This window comes from Fringilla coelebs (genome assembly GCF_963513975.1).
Source record: "Fringilla coelebs genome assembly, chromosome: 2".
Taxonomy (NCBI): Eukaryota; Metazoa; Chordata; class Aves; order Passeriformes; family Fringillidae; genus Fringilla; species Fringilla coelebs.
The window spans coordinates 67,425,860-67,446,178 of record NC_140029.1 but is presented as its reverse complement, the minus strand read 5'-3'; the positions used below and the strand labels follow the sequence as shown (position 1 = coordinate 67,446,178).

The following is a 20,319-nucleotide window of genomic DNA, read 5'->3' as shown; positions in this document are numbered from 1 at the left end:
CACACTTCAGGGAAGTGCCCTTTCTCATGGAACCATTTAAGCACCTGTTTCAGCTCAGCCATGTTCTTATTTCTTCCGATGTGAACTAGGATTGTAGTGCCATCTAGTTAATTTGATGCCCAGTATTAAGTGCTTCCATGTGTGATGCCTTGAAATGGGAGCAATGTTTGGAATGTGTTAAAGCACTTTCCTGAACTGGTCCCAGTGCTAGACTTTTTCCTCCCAGAAAAGAAAATATGGAGGACATAAAAAAATTCAAAAGCAATTTTGATCCGCATTATGAAATATCTCTAGTGTAATGATGCAGATAAAACACTGGGTTTTTTTCAGTTGTTAAAAGCAGCAGAATAAAAGGAATTACAGAATTGTCATGGAATATTTGTTTCACTTACTTTTATAGACAGGACTGCTACAGGTTTTGATTGCAGAGAATTATTACCTGCATAAAACTGCAAGTGCACCAGAGCTAGACCAAAGATGAATTGATCACTGCATGTTGTTTATAACAGTGCATCACAGGCACTCTTGAAGAAGTAGCATATTTAATAGAAACAAGTAGATCTTGAACTTTCCCTGGTATATCATCTAGTTCATGCCAAAAAAGTACCTAAGAATTTTGTGAGCCAAGAGCTCTACCCAGACCACTATATTTAATGAGCACCAATGGGATCATCCTCCAAAAATGTATTAAATTCTCTTTTGAGTCCATTTTTACCAGCTCTCTATACCACCTTCTGGCAAAGGGTTCCACATGTTAACTTATTGCACAGAAATTCAGGAATTTGCCAAGGTGCTTCAGTAACCAGAGCTCAGGTTTTTCTAGCAGAGCTCTGGAGTGTTAAAATTCTTTAGCCCCTAGCTCCTCTCCCCTGCTATCCTCACCAGCAGGTACTATTAAAGGCAGGGAAGCAGACCCTTATGTCACTTTCACTTGCACACCACCACCATCGGATTACTGCCAAAGATCTTCACCTCTTCCTTTTTATACATCACACTAAAATGGCTTTTTAAAACACATCATGGTGTAACAATTAAAAAAATAAGTATCTGGGGGTAGCATTACCATTTCAAATATATTTTTTGTAGAAAATGGAAGATTAGTGAACACTTCCTTAAGTGGTGTAAGCAAGTGACATTTCAGTAATCTCAGCAGCAGTGTGCAGGCTGACCCTGCAGGTGACTTGGCCTCTCTGCGGCTTCTGATCAGTCGCTTCCATCTCTTCCTCTTCAGAACTCCAGAAATCTCCACACATCCTCCTCCCATGGAGACAGAGAGACCCCTCAATCACCATAAGGCATTATAAACTGAGACAGAACACTATGTCCAAGGATAGCCCCTGGCACCAAGGAAAATAAATGTTTCAGTTGCTTGAAAGTCATCTTCAAGATGAAAAGATTTTCATCAGACATTGTCCTGGATTCTTGCACTCTTCAAACACCACAGAAGGGTTCTGCATGTTAATAGCATTTACAATTTAAAAAATAGTTTGGGTAAGAAGGGAGCCCTCCAAGTTTAAAGCATGTACTTGGAAAATACTTCAATGATCACTAGTACTCTATATGGAGGACTCTTTCATTAAAAAAAATAATACCTGAGGTGACTGTATATTTGAATTTTAAAAATAGTTTTTTAGTCAGAAAGGGATTTTGGACACAGCAGCCCAGGGACCGAAGAGTATTCCAGGGAGGACTGCAATTCAAACTTACAACAAACAAAATGAAGCATTATTTCCTCTTCCTGTATTTTTCCTTTCACTGTTCATACCAATTGTGTTGTTTTTCTCAGCTGTCCCTTCTGAACTGGAATACAGATTATCCCAATTTTTTTATTTTTGTCATCCAAATATTTTAAAACATGTTAAATAGTCTGGAAAAATTAACAAATCTTAAATACAGTCAGAAGCTAAACATGATTCTAAATGTTTCCCTGTTCCATTGTGGATCAAGTAGGTTTAAGAGTATGGTCTATATTTCGGTAACTCTTAATCATGACTGTGAGATTTTTGAGTCCACCTCATCTCAGGAGAATGAAATGTGTCACTGAACCTGCAAGCTGAGAGTTAGAGATATACATTTATCAAATAGGATTGAGATTTGTTGAAAGTGCATTTCGGAGAAAATGTAGCTGAGCACATGCAAAATAGTGACAATTCCAAGGTACACAACACACTCAATCAGCCTGTAACCCAGCTGATTTCCAGTTAAATCTGTGGTTTCTTAAGAATGTGCTGGCTTCCAAAAGGGCACAGCAAGGGATTGACAGAAAAGAGCTCAAAGGTGCCAAATTGCAAGAAGCATCTACAAGTCTGAAAATACTTACATTAACCCATGGATGCTCAAGAACTTGCAAGGCTGAGAATCGCAGATCTACATCTACTTGAAGCATCATTGTGATAAGTTCCTGAGAAATTGAAGACAGGGTTGAAATTAAAGAACACTTTCAAAGAACAGATCAATAGTTCATACACTTAAGAACTCTTTAACTGATTTTGTAAGAGTGCTCAGAGTTTTGTAAGAGTTCTCAAAGAGACAGTGAACTACTGACTGAAGAAATATAGTAAGATTATTCAAAAAATAGCAAAACTATGAACTGATGAACTCTCAGTTGAACTTCTAAATCAATATCTGACAGTATCTTGAAAAGCTAGAAGACAGTTCTGAGTTACAGTTCTGAAGCCACTGTTTAAGAGAAAAGCACTTAATACATAATGTGCAAAACAGATGGTCCCATGAAATTAGGTTAGCTTTCCATTAAGAAAAAGTCAATTCCTCTGTAGAAAAAAAAAAGCCAACAAATGCAGTTTTACTTTAAACTCTTGTTTAAATAACATAGAAGATATTAAAAAAAAAAACAAACCCTGACACTTAAAATCATTATGTTTAATCCTCTGATTTTCTCTGCAATTACCTAGATTACTTTATTCACAGTGGAGTGCACGGAAGCAGTATGGCAATATGACATCAAATAAAGATGCATCGCCAAAGACCAAAGCTCTTAATTCTTAATTACAAGATGAACTTAAATGGATAGGATAAGGCTTCAAACCAGAATTTTTAGACAGAACTATTTGGCAGAAGGAGTTTCACAGGAAAACCCACTGGCAAGGGACTTGCAAGGTTCCCATTAATGATGCTATGAAATAATGCCTGCTACAACACAATGATTTGGTTTAGAGGACTTCCAACTCTATGACTGTATCTCATTCTTTAACCTCATTAGTTAGAAGGCTCCACATACCTGTAAAAGCAGGATGTAACTCTCCAAAGAATGGAGATTCAAAGCTACTCTCATTACCTGCGTCCACCTCCAAATTTAACTTTTTTTTTCTTGTGATTAATCAAACCCTGTCACACTGAAGGAAACAGTTTTTCATAGATTGCCTTACACACCAGAGAAGTGAACTGACTGAAAGTAAGCACTTATCTATCTACAGAATGACCATGTGATTTTTTTTTTTACATTCACATATGTATTTTGTCTCTGTCCACATATATTTATACATATGACTTCAGTGAATGCCAGATCCCTAGAAAATCTTTGAGTTAAACTGTTGCTCTAGTGAATTGGTGAGAGTTAAAAAACCTGATCTGCTTTGCAAGTATAATGAACTCCGTCAAGGTCCGTATCTGTAAATAATTATATCTGCCTTAGCACACCAAAGACTGCAGGTCAAGAGCTGTGACCAGAACAAGTCTGTATTTCATACCACTCTGCAACAATAAGGCAATGGGAGGCCTGGTTCTTTGACAGGAAGAAAGAACAGACACAACATCTAATGAGGTCAATAAGGGAAATCAGCCTCTCCATAATATTATTAGATAACATTCAAAAGCTCCAGATTGGTGCCTGGTGCCCCTCATAAGTACATATAAAGCACAGTCCAAGAGAGCTTTCGAGCTAGGAAGTGAATTACTTTAATTTTTTCTTAATCAATAAGGGCTGCTGGTGTCTGTGTTGTGTGAGAAATCATATAGAGTTGTGATGTCCATTTCAAAATAGGGTCGATTTCAAAACCACCTGGAGTCTAAAAATCAGTAACTAAATGAAACATAATTGGTGACCCAGAGGAATTTATCAGTGTAGCAGGAGATGTATGAGACATGTCAAATACAACACTGTGAAAGGACAACAATGACTATGCACTCCCACTGGAAATGATACTGTAGAAGAAAATAGCATCAGCTACAAAATTCACCTTTGCAGAGTCAGAAACATTGTCCCAATATGGAGATGGAAAATCCATCTGTCCCATCAAAATCTGATCAAAAAGTACTTCTTGGTCATCTCCACTGCTGTAAAGCAAAAACAAAAGAAAACCAACAACAAAACCCAAAAAGAAATTATTTTCAGATGTGGTTTCAATAGACTTAAAATTGCTTTTAATTGCTAATGCCTTAGTATGCTTTTAGAAGATGTTTGCCCCAAACACGCAGCCACGGGTGCTCTTTAGGATTGTCCACAACTTTGCAGTTGCTTTGAGAGGATAAAATATCTGACATGTCCTTATTAACTGGCTTACATTATAATTACCTTTTACCAACCACAAAATATGCTGCATTTTGTCCATGAAAGAAGACGGTTATTTCACAGTGTATTTAAAACTTCAGGCAAAGCCACACAGAACCTATAATGAAGGCTCTTGTTTTGCAATGCAATGAAGTTTAAACTACAATAAACAAACATGAGACGAGATTTTACCACAAAATCACAGATATTTATGGGGCTTGTGTAGAACACTACGCAGAGCACAGAAAAAAAACCAACATCAAACCCAATGAGCAGAGAACTTCTACCAGTGGGAATCTCTGTGCTTAATGTGAAAGGAGCACGGGGACCAATTCACATAACAAGGATGGTTGAATAGGTCAGTCCATACCCACGGAATGGAGGAAAACCACAGAGCAGGATGTAAGTAATCACACCAGCTGCCCAGATGTCCACCTTCAAGCCATATCTAGAAGTGTGAGAGACATGGTTAGAGACATCAAACTCTCATGGACTACAGAGGAAATATGTTCAGAATCATTAATAATTTCTTATAAATTCTCATCTGGACTTTGTTTACCTACCAATCCTCATTCTGCTATCAAATATTTTTATATTTACATCTTAGAATTAAAATTACATTAGATCAGAATGTGTGAGTGCACAGAAGACATTGGGCTGTATTCTTCAGTTAGTTAACTAATTCAAGTTGAGTTTACTTGAGTTAGTGATGCCTGTCAACATGAAGTCTGCAAAGGTGACACAGGCTGCTCAAGCCAGCAGGCATTTACTCTGTAGAACAAATCAGGGGAGGATAGTGTGTAATAACGAAATAGAATTAAGTAAATGGTAGTTAGCAGTCTCTAGAGAATACAATTACTTCCACTGTATCTGCAAATGGCTAGTTAGTAACTCAGTGTTAAGCTGAAAAGTTTGAGGCCAACAACTGGCAGAGGTTGACCAATATAACTCAAAAGCCAGCCTGCTCTGATCACCTCCAGAGGTCCCTTCCATGTTAATTGTTCTATGAGCCATGATTCTGCATCATCGCCAACCAAAGGCGGGATAAAAATCTTAATTGCAAGAACTCCAGTCAGGCACAATGGCAAGAACGTGCTCTGCTGAGTACACATCAGTGGATCACCGCTACAAGTGATTTACCCGGTCTCAGCGATGATTTCTGGAGCTACATATGTTGGGGTCCCACAGACAGTATATAGAGGTCCATCCACAATTGTTGCTAGGCCAAAGTCTCCCAACTTCAGGGATTTGCTTCCATCTTGGTGCTCATAAACCTAAATCAGGAGGAAAATTGAAAGCTTTACCACAAAACCATCAAGGTAACTACTGCAATCACTTGCTAACTGCCTGAAATGTTCCTTCTTATTTACAGATTTTTTCTTCCTCCTTACCTTTAACATGTTTTGAAAATTCACAGACAATTTGGACAACTTCCCTCAAATACAGTCAGGATGTTTGGGAAAGAGTTATCTGGCTACCTGTCCAACAAAAGACGTATGTAGCACTTGCTAGATGCTAAAGCCCAGAAGCAAACACTTGACCTTCCAGCAGTGGCTTTCCTACATCAGCTCCCTACTGAATTCACACTCTAGGCAGGTTGAGTTTTTTCATTTTATTTGCAGAGAGCTTAAAGGTTTGCACAGGAACTTCAGCTACTTAGGTAATAGACTGTACTGGTAGCAGTTCCAGGCTCTTCTCTGTGTGCTGAAGCCACAAGACACAAATCTGCCTGCAGTATTTCACCTAGAAATACTCTCCTCTCCTTGGATGACTCTTACACACCGATGAGTTTCTAACTGGCACAGTAACATCAGGATCAACGGGACTCAAGCAGTTAGGGCTGCTAACGGGGATACGTGAAAATCCTGTCTTAAAACCTGGTCTTCACAGTGGCAGCGTGATCTTTCACGGGGTTTTATGGGTGCAGTCACATGAAAAAAAAAAAGCTAGAAACATCAGTAAAACAACTATAATTTTAAAAGCTGGCTCAGAGCAAAAGAAGAGCCCCAAACCTGCAAACACTGAAAACTAATGTCCTAAGGTGACTTTATGATGCTGTATTGTATCCCCCACCATCTGCTTATGCCAGATAATAAGTTCTGTGCTTTTAAAGTTAGATCCAGTAAAAAAATGTTTAAAATAAAAAATATAAAAATGTATCTAAATTAAACACTAGACTGTAAACCTAAGTTTAACCAATGTGCTGGTTTGAGTCCTTGCTTGCCATTTTGGAATATTTCTATGACAGCCCCTTTAAAAATGGAAATAGGCTACAGGAGACCTTCTTATAATATCACTTTATTATTTTGCCAGCCAAACCAAAGCTCTATGCAGTCTGGATCACCACTAGTGATATCATGTAAACAATTTGTACCAAAACTGTGTAGGTATCATACTTCCTAATCAAAACCAAAATAATCCTTTATATACATATCTTGACCAGCTACTCCTACATCCAAAATCACTTTTATCTACAACTGTTTTAAGAAGAAAATCCTAGCTTTTTTTCTTGTAAAAATACAATAAATTCTACATGGGACCATTGAATAGTTTACTTGGAGCAAAAGTAAATTCTTGAAGTCTCTCACCACAGTTTCCTACAGATCTGTTATAGCTCATACTATCTAGTTATATTATACAGCCCCCATCCCCCAGTTTCTTATTTGTTAATGTTAGTCATGTCTAGAGAGAAAACCCCTCTCTGTCCTGAATCCCTGCTTACCAGGTGATACAGCCACAAGCAGACATTCAGAATACACAAAATTCTTCTCCTCTCCTTATGTTATTTTTAAGAATTCAACTGGATCTTGTTGAATTTTTTAAGAGGACCAGCAATTTATAATGGATTCACATTTCTCTTCTACTAAGCCAGAAAAAAGTTATGTTTATAGAAAAGCACTGGGAAAAAAAAAAAGCAATTATGGTTTTATTCAAAACACAGATTGTTAAATACATCTGGTTCCTGAAACTAAAGAAAGTGCTCTCTGAAATGGCAGTAATAAATCTAATTTCAACAACAGTTTTAATTAAAGTCTAGAGACTAGGGCTTTAAATATTCACTTGCTGAAATATGTAATGTGTGCACTTAGACATGAAGAGCTGAATCTGGCCTAATTAGTATTTCATATTCTGTTTCATGCAGTTATCTTTCTACACAGCCCTCTCTGAGCTGTGCTAACCTAGCAAACATTTGTAAATTCCTTCCTTCAATAGACCACACCTTGTGGGACTCATCCATATCAGAAATTAATTACAGAAGAGGTTTGTTTGGCAATATTTACCAATGCAGAAGGTTTGGTACAGTGCATTTGCTATTATTCTGCTTCATCTGTTTTGAAGAATTACTTTTTTTTGGTAAACTACTTCAGTTGACTTGTAAAAATGAAGAAAGTAACTTTTCCTCACCGTGTTATAACTTCATATAAAAAAGAGCCCAATGGGAAGCTGTGGTATGTTACTTGCCAGTCAAGGAATGGGAAAGATAATTTAATGCTCATGTTATTCAGAATAAATGCTATATATGTTCCTGCATTTAAATACTGAAGGGCAATTAAAGAAATGGGGATTAGTGCAAATTGCCCGCTACGTAGTGCTTTCACTGTTTTAACTAAGCTATAAAACTGTGTAATTGTACTACACTAATTGAATGCAGCCACACATAATTGTATGCCACCATATGTATCCTATTAGTATAAAGACTGTCAGTATTTTCTAAGCTGCTCTTGTGATCAGTGCAGATGGCAACAGTCAGAGAAGTTGTTCTCTAGGGTTTATTATATGGCTATAAAGACATCCCATGACTTGACAAAATAAACGTTCTAAACAGCAACAATTATGAAAAATGTTCCAATTAAAACATGGAAGACTCCCTAGAGAATAAAAAAACAAACAAAAATGCTAAAACATCACAGGTATTCAGCACACCCTAAACTCTTGGACAGTTAGATGGACTTTACATGCCTTGAGGGTAATATGGAAAATTTAAGCACTTAAAAAACAATGGGTGCTGCACACATGACAGGTTCACACACACACAAAGATTTATTAGCAGGACCTAGAGCTGATCTCACACATCAGCTCTAAGCCTGAAAGTTACTTTTGGGAAGAAGGAAAAATTAAAAGAGACAACGGAGGAGGTGAAAGTAAAGGTTCTACTAGGGGCTGGGAAGAGATGAAATAAAGCAGCTCCAGGTGAACATCCTCTTCTCTAGAGCCACATGTTCCCCTTCACTCCCCATGTCCTCCTCTAGCAACTCTACAGCCTTGCTCATCCTCTCTGTTGTCTTTTTGTTTAGCCTCAGGACATGCTCCTCTAGAACTGAAGTTACAATCCATGAGTAGGAAAAGGATGGGAGAGAAAGGGTTGATTCTCAAAGTATGGCCAGGAGAACCAGCAATAACACAACCAGGGTTTGCACAGGCAGCACTGTGACCGTAACAGAGGGAAAGCCACAGCACAAGAACAAGGGAAAAATACCTCCAAGGCCCCTTAGGTGAAGGGTTAAAGAGCTACAAGTAAAAGGGCAGGCTACATAAGGCAAGTAGAAGGTATTTAAATGCTGAGACCTTTGTGGTATTTTTCAAGTGTTTTGTAAATGCCATGAAAATAATGCTAGTTGCAATTTTGTGACATAAGGAACCACACATCCCATTTGACAGCTAAGATAAAAGCAGAATGGTTCAGGCACACTGATGCCACAGCCAGCCAATGTCAGAACCAGGGTCAGAGCTCAGGTAAGGCTGGTTCCAAAGCACTCTTCTAAAGCAGTGCTTGTTTCTTTCAATAACCTCATAAAACTTCAAGGATCAATGCAATTTGTGAATCAAATGCTGGCTTTTGAGGATTAGGATGATGCAAGAGGTTAAATGCTGCATCCCTACAGCTCAGTCTCAAAATCAATGCACAGTTCTGGAAAAGTCACTTGGAAACAATTCAGCTACAATGTGAACAATGTGATCATTAGTGGGTAATTACCAGAAAAGCTGAGCAGGTAAATCTAATCCCTGCCCTGCTGCCCTCACCTCCTACCCATACCTCCTGACCACCTCTTTCCCCCCAGAATTTTAACTCTAACAACAACAATAGAGTTTAGGCATTTACAGACAAGTCAAGACAGCAGCAGAGCAAGGCTTGTCCCAGACCAAAACCCTCCTGCACACTCCAGGAACAGCATTAATGAATCCTGGCATGGGATGGCTACAACATCTGCATGCAGCCACCTATCAACAACAGCACCAGAAAATAAAGCGGAGCAAAAGGGCCAGGAAAGGTGTATCAGTCATTAATGTCTAGTGAAACTTCCACCCAGTGTCTTTTCAGCAGTTTCTGGAAAATGAGGGCAGGTCACTTCCTCACCCAGAACCTGCCACTAGAGGAACTTCAGCTGTAAAAATCCCACTGCCTGGAAGTTAGCAATATCTGCTGGAGTCAGCTTTCCCATAAAAACTCTTTATTGTCAAGCAGGACTAAATGCATTAAGTCATGGCTGAGGGCACACAGCTGAGAGAACTGATACTCTATGATTCTACAAACATTTTGTTTTACAGTTGCAGAATATATGGAGAATTGGGACATCCTGATATTGGAACATGTCAGCAAATTTGTGAAATTCAGAACAGTGAAATAATCAGGAGAAGCTAATTTCTCAGGAGAAATAAAACTGTGGGGAGAATGCAACTGTTGCATTCAAGTGTGCCAAATTCTCAGAAGACTAATTGCCAGGGTATGTTTTTTACTGTCTTCAGTAGATAAGGCTCATATAGAAAAACAAAGATTTAGATTGTCTGTTTGTGAAAGTGGCTTAATAAAAAAGATTATTTGGAGATGCAGTAGGGGAAGGACAATGAATTCTCTTCCTGGCTCTGCTCTGATGTGTGACATGATTAGGACACAGCATTTACATGAACCATACTTGTAAAACTAAAGGGTTGCTAATTATTTAGGCAGTGACAGAAGTACAGAAAGTCTGCTAAGAACAGAACACAAATTTATAAGAAGCTTGACATTTTCCTGCAGTTTACTACAAGTTTACTTCTAGTGATCCCAGGAATTACTCAGCTGTTGTGCCCCATGGAACAGTCTAGACATACCACCTAATGTTACTGTACTTCCTGGGACAGCTGTTATTCTTGGGAGAGCTTTACAATGCAAAGGTTAAAATTAAAAGATCAGTGACTTAAAAGACTGAAATAAACTTGGCAGGCATGTGGAAGGAGGAAGTGCAGACCTTTTCTCACACACTCTGAAGTTATCAGCAATGAATCTTCACTTACCAGTAGATTCTCCGGCTTGATATCCCTGTGGACAATGTTCAGGCTGTGAAGATATTTGATGGCGCTGGCCAGATTGTAAAGCATCCCACTGGCATCCCGCTCTGTGTATTTGTTGGTGGAAGTAATAGCATCAAAAAGATCTCCTCCCTGGAGCAAAATTACCATGGGTTATGAGCAACATTGCTTGTGAACTGACTGAAAAATTTAGGGAAGATCAAGGAACATTTTTAGAGAAAGAGGAGGAGGAGGGGAAGGGAGCAGCACAGTTTCCTTGCAGCTATAAACTATGGGTCCTGTGATGACATCTCCCATAATGGCAGGTAAACAGACCAATAACTCAAAACCATTGGTCATGGCTGAGTTGCTCAGCCAAGAGGCTGGAGTTTCTACTGCAAACCATTCCCACCTGCTGCTGCTTTTGTAACATCTCCAGCACTTGCCAACCTGAGTGTTCAGAGCCTGCTACAAATGTCTGGCAAGAGTACATACTTGCCTATCACAATGCCATTTACCAACCCTTGGCACTCTTCATAATAATCACAAACAGATTGACATCAAACTTTTGCCCAATGCCTAACTGAACCCCAGAAAGATGAAGGAACTCTGAATAAAACTCAGAACTCAACGTTACCTATTCTCACTGCTATCTCACTAGTATTTTAAAAGTCTGTCTCCATCTCATAAAGCTTTGCAAACATGGACTTTAGAAACCACTTTCTCTACACAAGATGTGAATTTTTTGGTAGTGTGATGCCTCTTGCAGTTAATACTGAAGAACTTTACAGCATGTGTGTCAGGAAATCATAGGTGGCTGCTTGTGCCATTCTCAGCTCATCATGCCAATTCAGCTAAAAGCTGCTGTCAGTGAAAGAAAAGCAAGAAAAAAGAGAGAATGAAGGGAAGAAGAAAACAAGGAAAAACTAAGTGGAAGTCCTCAAAGCTGAAATGATCTGCACCAGTGTCTGGGGCAGCCATGACTGTATTTCCAGAGGTGAACTGCCAAGTGGGCAGAAGGAACATGGAAGTGCTTGGACAAAGATGGAAGAGTAATTTTAAACATGAGATTAAGAAGGGAGCTTGACAGATTGGAGGAAAAACCAGTGATCTTTTGGGAGATTCTATTCAGAAGTATTGAGCCTTTGGCCAAAGTCAAAGCGGCATCACAAGAAAACACAATCCAACAAGAACCAAAAAAAAAGAAAAAAGAAATTAAAATAAGGCAAAGGATAACTCTGCAACAGTAATGCAAAAAGTCCCTCCTGCAGTCAAAACATCAAGAAAAAAAAAATCACAGAGGACGGTATCTAAAAGAAAAAGCAGGTATTTTCAGAAGACAACAGAGTCCCAGCTTTGCCAGCTCTCATAGTTTTATCAACAGCTTCAAGATATTTTATGGGGTTTTTTTAAGGCTCAACCCCAGCATAAACACTTTTTCCATTTTCCAAAGAAAGGAGGAGGGAGGTGAAAGAAAAAAAAAGAATTTTTCCAGCAGTCATGGCTACAGAGAAAAGGGTAGGAAAAGGGAACCACCAAAGACTCATACCTGGTAAAACAGACTTTACTTGTTATAAAAAAACAAACAAACAATTAAAATTTTTGCATTGCTGAGGTGCAGCTGAAGTATGCCAGGGCAGGTTTATTCCCATTATTGGTACAAAATCCCAGCTCTCTGGAAATTGCTTACAGCCAAAAATTGTCAAATCTGGACCACATCAAATTTCTTGCCCTGGCTGGTGACTGTTCAAGACACATCAAGATACATAGTGTCAAGGAAAAGGAAGAACAAAAGGCCAAGCTAAACCAGATAGAGGATTAGAGAGAAAGAGGCCAAATATTTGGCAAAAGTACAATACCATGTACTTCATGGCATTATCTGATCCCTAAGTATTAGATATCAGCATGTGGCAAAGTATGTGAGATAAATAATCTATCTTCCCTAAGCTCCTTCCTGTGAAACCCCTGTACCAGCTGCTTTTTAACATGAGGCAGTGGATTAGACAGATCTTTGGTCTTATCTAATATGTTCCAGATGCTCAGAAGAAGTGTCAATAACATCGGCAAAGCATCTGCCTCCAAACAAAGAAAGTAGTCTGAGCTATGAGGAGCAAGAATGAAAGAAGCTGAGCCTTAAAAACAGAAGAAAAAATTTTGGCTTGAAGTCAGAAGAAAAGGAGCAAATGTTCATGCACAAGAGAAACTTAAACTCAGAAAAAGATAGAGGCTGCAGAGAAATGGAACAGTCGAGCCAATCTGAAGCAGAATACTTTTCTCCATTTAAGCATCTACTGCAGTCGGTAAAGTTTCTTACCAGGTATCCTGCTAAGAAAAGAGAGCATATATTTAGTCTGTGGGATTCTCTGCGGTTAAAGGAGAGGTGATATCCTGGAAAGAGTTAACAGAGCTGACAGCTATATCAGGCAGAATTGCTTTCAGACTTTCCTCTCCCCAAAGAGCACTTTAACCTGCAAGGTTCTGCTAAGCCGATTCACACAGCAGGTCACTATCATTTATTCAGGCACCAGGGGTGAGTTCAGGATGACATTTCAGTCTTAAATCCCCTGTTCTGGAGTGAAACAGGACCAGCAACATCTGAATGCAGTTTTTATCATCTGTGCACATGAGGAAGTGTACTTGGACTACAGTAACCAATTATTTATTTATTACCTTGTTATGTAAATGATATGATCTCTCTTTTTCTTCTGCAAAAGTGAAATCATATCCTGGAGCAGTAAAGGAAACTCAGCAATAAATCTTGCTTCTTAAATTGGCCAAACCCCTGTTAGGTTTGAATAACAATTTTGTTTCGCTGTGTAAAAAGGCAATGTGCCAGAAACCAGGTCTTTGCTTCCTTTTACAAGCACCACTTGCAATGTGTTTATATTTGTATTTATGAAGTGCTTTTTCTTACACTTTACAAAGCAATGAATGGCCTATCTGCCATGAGGTGAGGGCGGGATTTGCAGCAGTCACTTATGTCAAACATGTTACTGCCAATTAATGCAGGGTGGTATTAACTGAAACCGGGCTCTGCACTATCAAGCCTTTCCTCCTTGCCTCTCTTTCCTGTCTGTGAGTTTGATTTAACGTCAGGTCTTCAAAAGTCAGTCAATAACAGATGGTTAATCAATTCTAACAGTGCACACTATGAAATGGTAACAGTCAGCAATTGGTGAATTAACAATTAATGTCTCTCCAGAAATGCCTTCCCTAATACCCAGAGAGTGCAACAAGGCTTTTCTTCCAACTATATATTAAGGAATAGATGTTTGTATCAGAGAAACAAAGCTGACTTCCCTGAATATGGTTATTTCTTCTACATTTCTTCCATTATTCTACATAAAAGTAAAGACTATTAGAACAGTGCTCTCTAGGATATGAGAAGTACAGAGATTCCTGTAGTGCCCTTCCATATTACAGCTAAAAGAATATGTGCAGCAATCTTTAAAAGAGAAAGAGCACAAAAAACCAGATTTCTCCAGAAAGTGAGAAAATGCATGTTTTTTTAATATACATCTTTAAGGCTTATTTTCTAAATTATTTTCTAGGAATTTTTGGTCCCCTCATCTCTCATTTAGCCGAGAAGGACTTCAATTAAAAATCCATGGGACACTACAGTTTACACATTTTTCAGTCATGAATAGCACAGCAGGTTTCACCCATAAAACCAGCTCTGTGCTTACATCTTGGCAGGTTAGACAAGGCACAGCTTTTAGTTCTTAGCGCACCTCATGGGGCCAAGATGAAGGATTTGTCAATGCAGGCTAAAAGCTGTGGCTACATGTGATTGCAGTGCTGTGCAAGGGGATTGAGGTACCTTTGAACAAGCTCTCACAGACACTGAGGAAAACTGACAGTAGCATGGATCTCACAGTGAGCTCACTTAGAATGGAATAGAATAAAATAGAGTAGTAATTATGATTGAAATAGTGCTAGATGGCTAATGGGTATCTGATCTCAAGCTGTGCTATTTCACATTGCATGCCTAAGAACGAGAGAGGCTGAGATTGTCAAGGGAGTGGGGAAATTATTCTGGGAGTGCTTACACAAAGAGATTCATGGCATGGAAGATTGCCAGTACTTTTCTTTTGTCTTGGGATTTAACTTTTTCATCAGAGAAAATATGTCAGCTCCTTAGTACCAGCATCTCCAAGTGAGCTTCCTCAGAGCTTGGAGGTGGTGGACAGTGGGGTTAGGGGGACCATCAGCTCTACACCACTACTCCAGTCAAACAGGGCATCTGTCCAGCGCAGACCTGTGAGGACAAGACTTTCTTTCCCAGACTGCCACAAGGACAGGAAAATCTGTGTGCATCCACCCATGAGGCACACAGAGCTTTCCAGCTTGGGATTGGGAACATGGCCTGTGTCACTGGGGCTGCCACAGAGCATGGAGGATAATGGAACAAACCAAAAAAGCTTATCATTCTACTTACTCTTGTACTGCAGACCAGAGACTGAAAGGGTATTTAATAAACACCTGAACCTGGGATTGCCCTATTTAACATTTCAGTGAGGTGCCTACATTAAGAGCACCTTCTAACCTTCACCTACAACCAGAGCAAAGCAGATCAACAATCCTGTTTGCCAAAAAGTGCTTTCTCTAAGTCACTGTGAAGAAACAGGGTCCAAAATATAAATTACTGCATTCACAAATTTACTTTTTAGACTAGAATGACGCTTTTAACAGCAGTCTTTTCTTTTTCACTTTCCCCTTCCTTCAGCTTAAATTTAGATTGCTATTGAGGAGGCAAGTTCGACACTCTGTTTATATAAATAAATAGAGAAAGAACACATTTAATATTGTTTAGATTTAATGTAAATTAATAAAAAGTAATCAAACCCTTTCACCTTTTTGTATTTTGAAGGCTGGTATTTATGGCTATTTGGACTGAGTATATTTTCAATTCACCTCAAGGCCGATTATAAATTTTAAACGAGTTTTTTTTGAGGAAGCAAAAAAACCTGGCGGTATACAAAGTACTGTCAACAGAACATTTCCAAGTGTGGCTTACAGGAAGTTAAGACAAATATTTGAAATATTTGAAAGCTAATAAAAAAAAAATCTGACAGTGGGTTACACATCTTTCAGTAGGATGCTAGCCCCTTTCAGAGATCTCTTCCACTCTACATTATTCTGTGATCCCATGCTTTTTAGTAAGCCTAAGCAGGAATGGAATTTTTCAATGTGGTTGATTCAATAAGCAGCTTGACTCCAAAACACTCACCTTTACAAGTTCCATGACGAGGTACAGCTCAGTTGGCATGTCCATCTCCTCGATCAGAAGCACAATATTGGGATGCTTGACTCGTCTTAAAATAGATACCTCATTCTGGATCATGTGCTCCTGACATACAAAGAAATCTTCAATGAATATGGGTTAGTGGGAAAAAAATACACAGTGGAAAAAGCAGAGAGAATTGGGATTCTCTGGGGTTTTTGAAAAAACTAACAGATGTTGCCTCCAGCAACAGAGAAGGAACATGTTTAGAAACATCAATGTGATAACTGAAAGAAGAGAGAGCGGAACACAGAAAAAGAAATGGAATAAAAGACATGTTTGTGGTGCAGAGAAAAATGAAAGCTTTTTAAATTTTCTCTGATGCAGAATCTTTACATTTAACAACATGATAGCATCTTCTCACAGAACCTTTTGTTACTGATTTTAAAAGCTTGGTGTAAAATTGACATATATTTAATTAACCTATGCCTTACACACAGTGACCAGTGTTGTTATAATTATTTGTATTATTTTCTGCTTTCTATAACATCTAGAATTATGAAGATTAGAGGATGTAATTACATGGATAAAGAGAAAGCATTGGAGATTCATCACCTGGGTCTAGAACAACACATGACTGCCTTTTCTCCTGAAACTCCAGAGAGTAGTCAAAGACTTTAACCAAAGAGATTCTAACACTTGTCAGGAAGGACACAAATACCAACAGCTTCTCAAAATGATCTCTCACAAAAAATTTCCTGGAAAAAAAAAATCTTTTGGTCTCATATTTTTTTTTCTACTTACTTTTCCTCTACATTTACTTTTCTTGATTATTTTCAGAGCATATTCTCTACCAGTTGATCTGAGGAAAGAGAAAAAAAAATTGTATGCTCAATTCAATTGAATATTTTTCTCAGTTGAGTTTATATTTGTTATAGGAGTATAGTAAGTGTGATGAAGAGTTCTAGTAGAATATTCTATTTTTTTAAGAAACAAAGCTTAGATTTTACTAGTGTTGTGAAATTGAGCCAAAGTTACTTAATATATGTGCCCGAGAAAAAGACATATAACTTTTCTGTTTTAAAATGAAAGCATTTCAGTGTTTTCAAAATAAAAAAAAATTGACTTCTTTATCATTTTGTAATGAAAATTGTTATTACTTTGTCACTTTTATGTAAAAATACCATACAGCGTTCACAGGTACAAATATTTTCAAAACAAAGAAGTTTTGAAAAGGTCAGTCCTTGGAATAATTTTTTATGTATTCAGTAATTATAGAATATTTAGCAGAGTTAAATATGTTGGCTTTTAGGCAGAATGTGGAAGGTTCTGGAGACAGTAAGAGAAATTAGTTCAGGATGTGAACACATTTCCTTTTAACTACTGTGTTGTTTTGAATCCTTATAGTATTTATTACTACTATATCTATGGAGTTATCTATTATCTAGAATACTAACATAGACAAATTAGCTTGTAGACAAGTTAACAGTATTAACTTCCACTTCTTAATTAAGTTACAAAACCAAATGATGGCTGTAAGAATGAAAAGAAGAAGCTCTGCCTACAAGCCCAAGTTTCACTATAAGGTTAAATGGAAAAGGGATAATTTAAGAAAAAGATCTTACTGAAATATTTTCATTTTGTAATACAAACCTAAACAGATTACAAATGTCTATTACATTGCCTTTAGGCATGTTTGGTTAAAAATTAAGAAAAAAAGAACCTTTCAAGAATATAGGGTCATTTTTTCATTCCTCATTTCACAAAAGATGGTAGTTAAATTGATACATTAAAATGATACAGAGTATGTTCAACAGAGACATGAATGTGTCTAAAAGTGTGCTCAGTCTGTCAAACAGGACATGCAAAGTGAGCAATACACTGAAAGCACTGTATCTGGAAAACAACTGGGCATTTTCATTTCCATATTAAAACATGGAGAACTCCTCTGGCAATGATGTACCACTAGTTTTTAATTTAAGGAAAAATGGATAATTCAGTAAAAAGCAAAAATACCACCAAAACATTCATTCTGGCAAAGAGCTAAAACTGACTTTATTAGGTCATCAATTAAAAGAAATCCCACAAAATAAGAAAGTTTATGAATTGGGGGAAAATTACAACATATCTGTTCAAGATTTGCACAAATAAAAATGAAAAACTTCTCTTATCTGTACCCCCCCCCAGGAGTTTAGTGCTACAGCCCCCCAAAATGGGCTGCACTCCATGTGGGGGACCCCTTTCCAGTGCTGCTCCTCAGTGGCTACAGTCCAAGCTCAGTGAGGGGACAGGAAGAGAATTGGACACTATTTTTGGGACTAGAAGGAGGAGGCTGAACAAGAAATATTAGAAATTGAGATATCTGGGGTTCAAACTCAGACAAAATATAGCCTCTTTCAATAGCAGTCTCTTTCAAGCCGCTTGGTTGCCCTAGGAATGCTTCCTTTCTGTCATGAGAAAGGAAATTGATGGTTTTTGTTGGCCATGGGAGACTCCATGTACTCCAAGACACTGGGAAATCTGAGCTAGTGAGGAAATGTCAGCATTTGAAAGTATCTTGAAAGTTAAAAATGAACACATATAAAAACACCACGGGACAAATTGTGCATAGGATGGAGCAGATGTGTAACAAGCAGATGACAACTCTGACTGCTCTTTGTTTTGGTAAAAAGAAAATTAAAGCTAAGATAATGTAAATCCTTTCCCCTGAAAAGCTGCAGAACCGCGGCCTGTCAGCAGCACAGCAACTTACACACCACCAAAAAATATGCATGGCCATGTCAGAAAGTCACCATGAAACAGGCATCTCACCTCTCACCTGAACAATAAAAAGGGACCACAACAAGAAGGCAACATGTTATGGCTGGACAGGAGTCTGGACCCACTGCACTACCACAGAGTTGGATCTCTAGCTCATAAAAGGGCTTGGTGCCATGTTCCCAGGCTCTTTAAACTTTTGCAAACTTCACAGAGATTTAGACTGCACTGGAGACAAAAATCTATCTTTGTTGTTTTCTTGCATGCATTAAATGTATTTAAGAATGCGTGCCTGCGCATTCACAGATGCTCAAAACGGGATTTAGAAGTCCACATGTGAAAATTTTGGAGATGTTTTTTGATTTCTATTTGGACTGTTCATTGTCAGAGGAGCGCCCTGTGACTGTACTAAAGTGCTCACAGACCTGTATTAACCAGTGCTCACAGACTGATCTCACAGCTATGGAGAAGGAGTATTCATGTGACCAGTGAATTTGTGTAGCAAGACCCATTCCTACTCGTTTAACACCTTATGGTGCTATTCCTTTGAAGTGTAATTGTACACAGGAATTGTACTTCACAAGGAAATGGAAAAGTTCTCTGTCCCAAGTATCACCCCATCAATTCTGGCTCTGCAAATGATGGACATATTAGACTTTGAAGTGAGGTGGTCAAAGATGTTTTAAAAAAGACTGAATAGAATATTTTGAAGGTGTTTCACAGGTACTGGTATAATTTACCCTCTGAGTCTTTAATTTCTCCTTCCACACCTATGATGGCAAGGATATAATGCTTTAGAAGTATAAACTAACAGAAACAATTCCACTTCAATTTTCCAAGATCCCCCAAAGTAGTAGCTCTCTGATAGAAATGGGTCAATGGAATGGTATAGCTCAGAGACCACAAGACTATATATCTGGGAATACCTAGGTAAAAATGCTATTTGAATACATTACACACACTGTGTTACTGGATACTGCTGGGACCAGTGGGATAGACAAGATGACAGGAAACAGTTTTCATTCAAGCTCTCCAGGATATTGTAACCAGCATTATTTTTAGGTGTGATGGGACCTACATTTAATTTTGTTATTGTATTTTCTCTCCATTTGGGAAATAATTGTGACATGCACAATAGCACATTTTTACTGTCTCTCAGCATAAATTCCATTTTCAGCTGAATGAGTTTATTAAAACCACAACTTCTCTTTATTTTAGCTTCTAATCTGCTTTTCCCAGTCACTATTCACTTTACCTTAAGCTGCCTTTTTCTCTTTTCTTAGGGTTTGGGTGAAAATGTTTTCACCCATTTCTTTCATTAGTCATGTCCCTCCACAGGGTTTTACAGCGCTTCCGTTCTTTCATACTGTTTTGCTTTGCTTCCTTTAGGTTTCCATACAGTTTAGTGCTCAGACCCTGAGGTTTGATCTGAACGGCTACAGCCCTCTGGATGACCAGCTCCACCAAGAACTCACTCTGGCAGAACACTAAAGGCCTCACCAGAACTTTGGCCAAGTCCCACAAGCACACTGTCAGCTGATACAAAATCCACTCTCACCCTTTT

At 38.3% G+C, this 20,319-nt stretch overlaps 1 protein-coding gene across 2 annotated transcripts in view; it reads right to left on the bottom strand.

Annotated features, from left to right (window-relative positions):
- Positions 1–20,319, bottom strand: part of DCLK1 (doublecortin like kinase 1) — a gene marked incomplete at both ends in the record, with an annotated part of 221,169 nt that overhangs the window by 18,673 nt on the left and 182,177 nt on the right. For both annotated transcript variants that reach the window (XM_084201297.1, XM_084201298.1), the window contains 7 exons: positions 2,321–2,401; positions 4,197–4,293; positions 4,878–4,955; positions 5,648–5,781; positions 10,781–10,927; positions 16,005–16,124; positions 16,803–16,860. In XM_084201297.1, the coding sequence (XP_084057423.1) occupies positions 2,321–2,401; positions 4,197–4,293; positions 4,878–4,955; positions 5,648–5,781; positions 10,781–10,927; positions 16,005–16,124; positions 16,803–16,860 (715 nt within the window). The remainder of the gene's footprint in view (positions 1–2,320; positions 2,402–4,196; positions 4,294–4,877; positions 4,956–5,647; positions 5,782–10,780; positions 10,928–16,004; positions 16,125–16,802; positions 16,861–20,319) is intronic.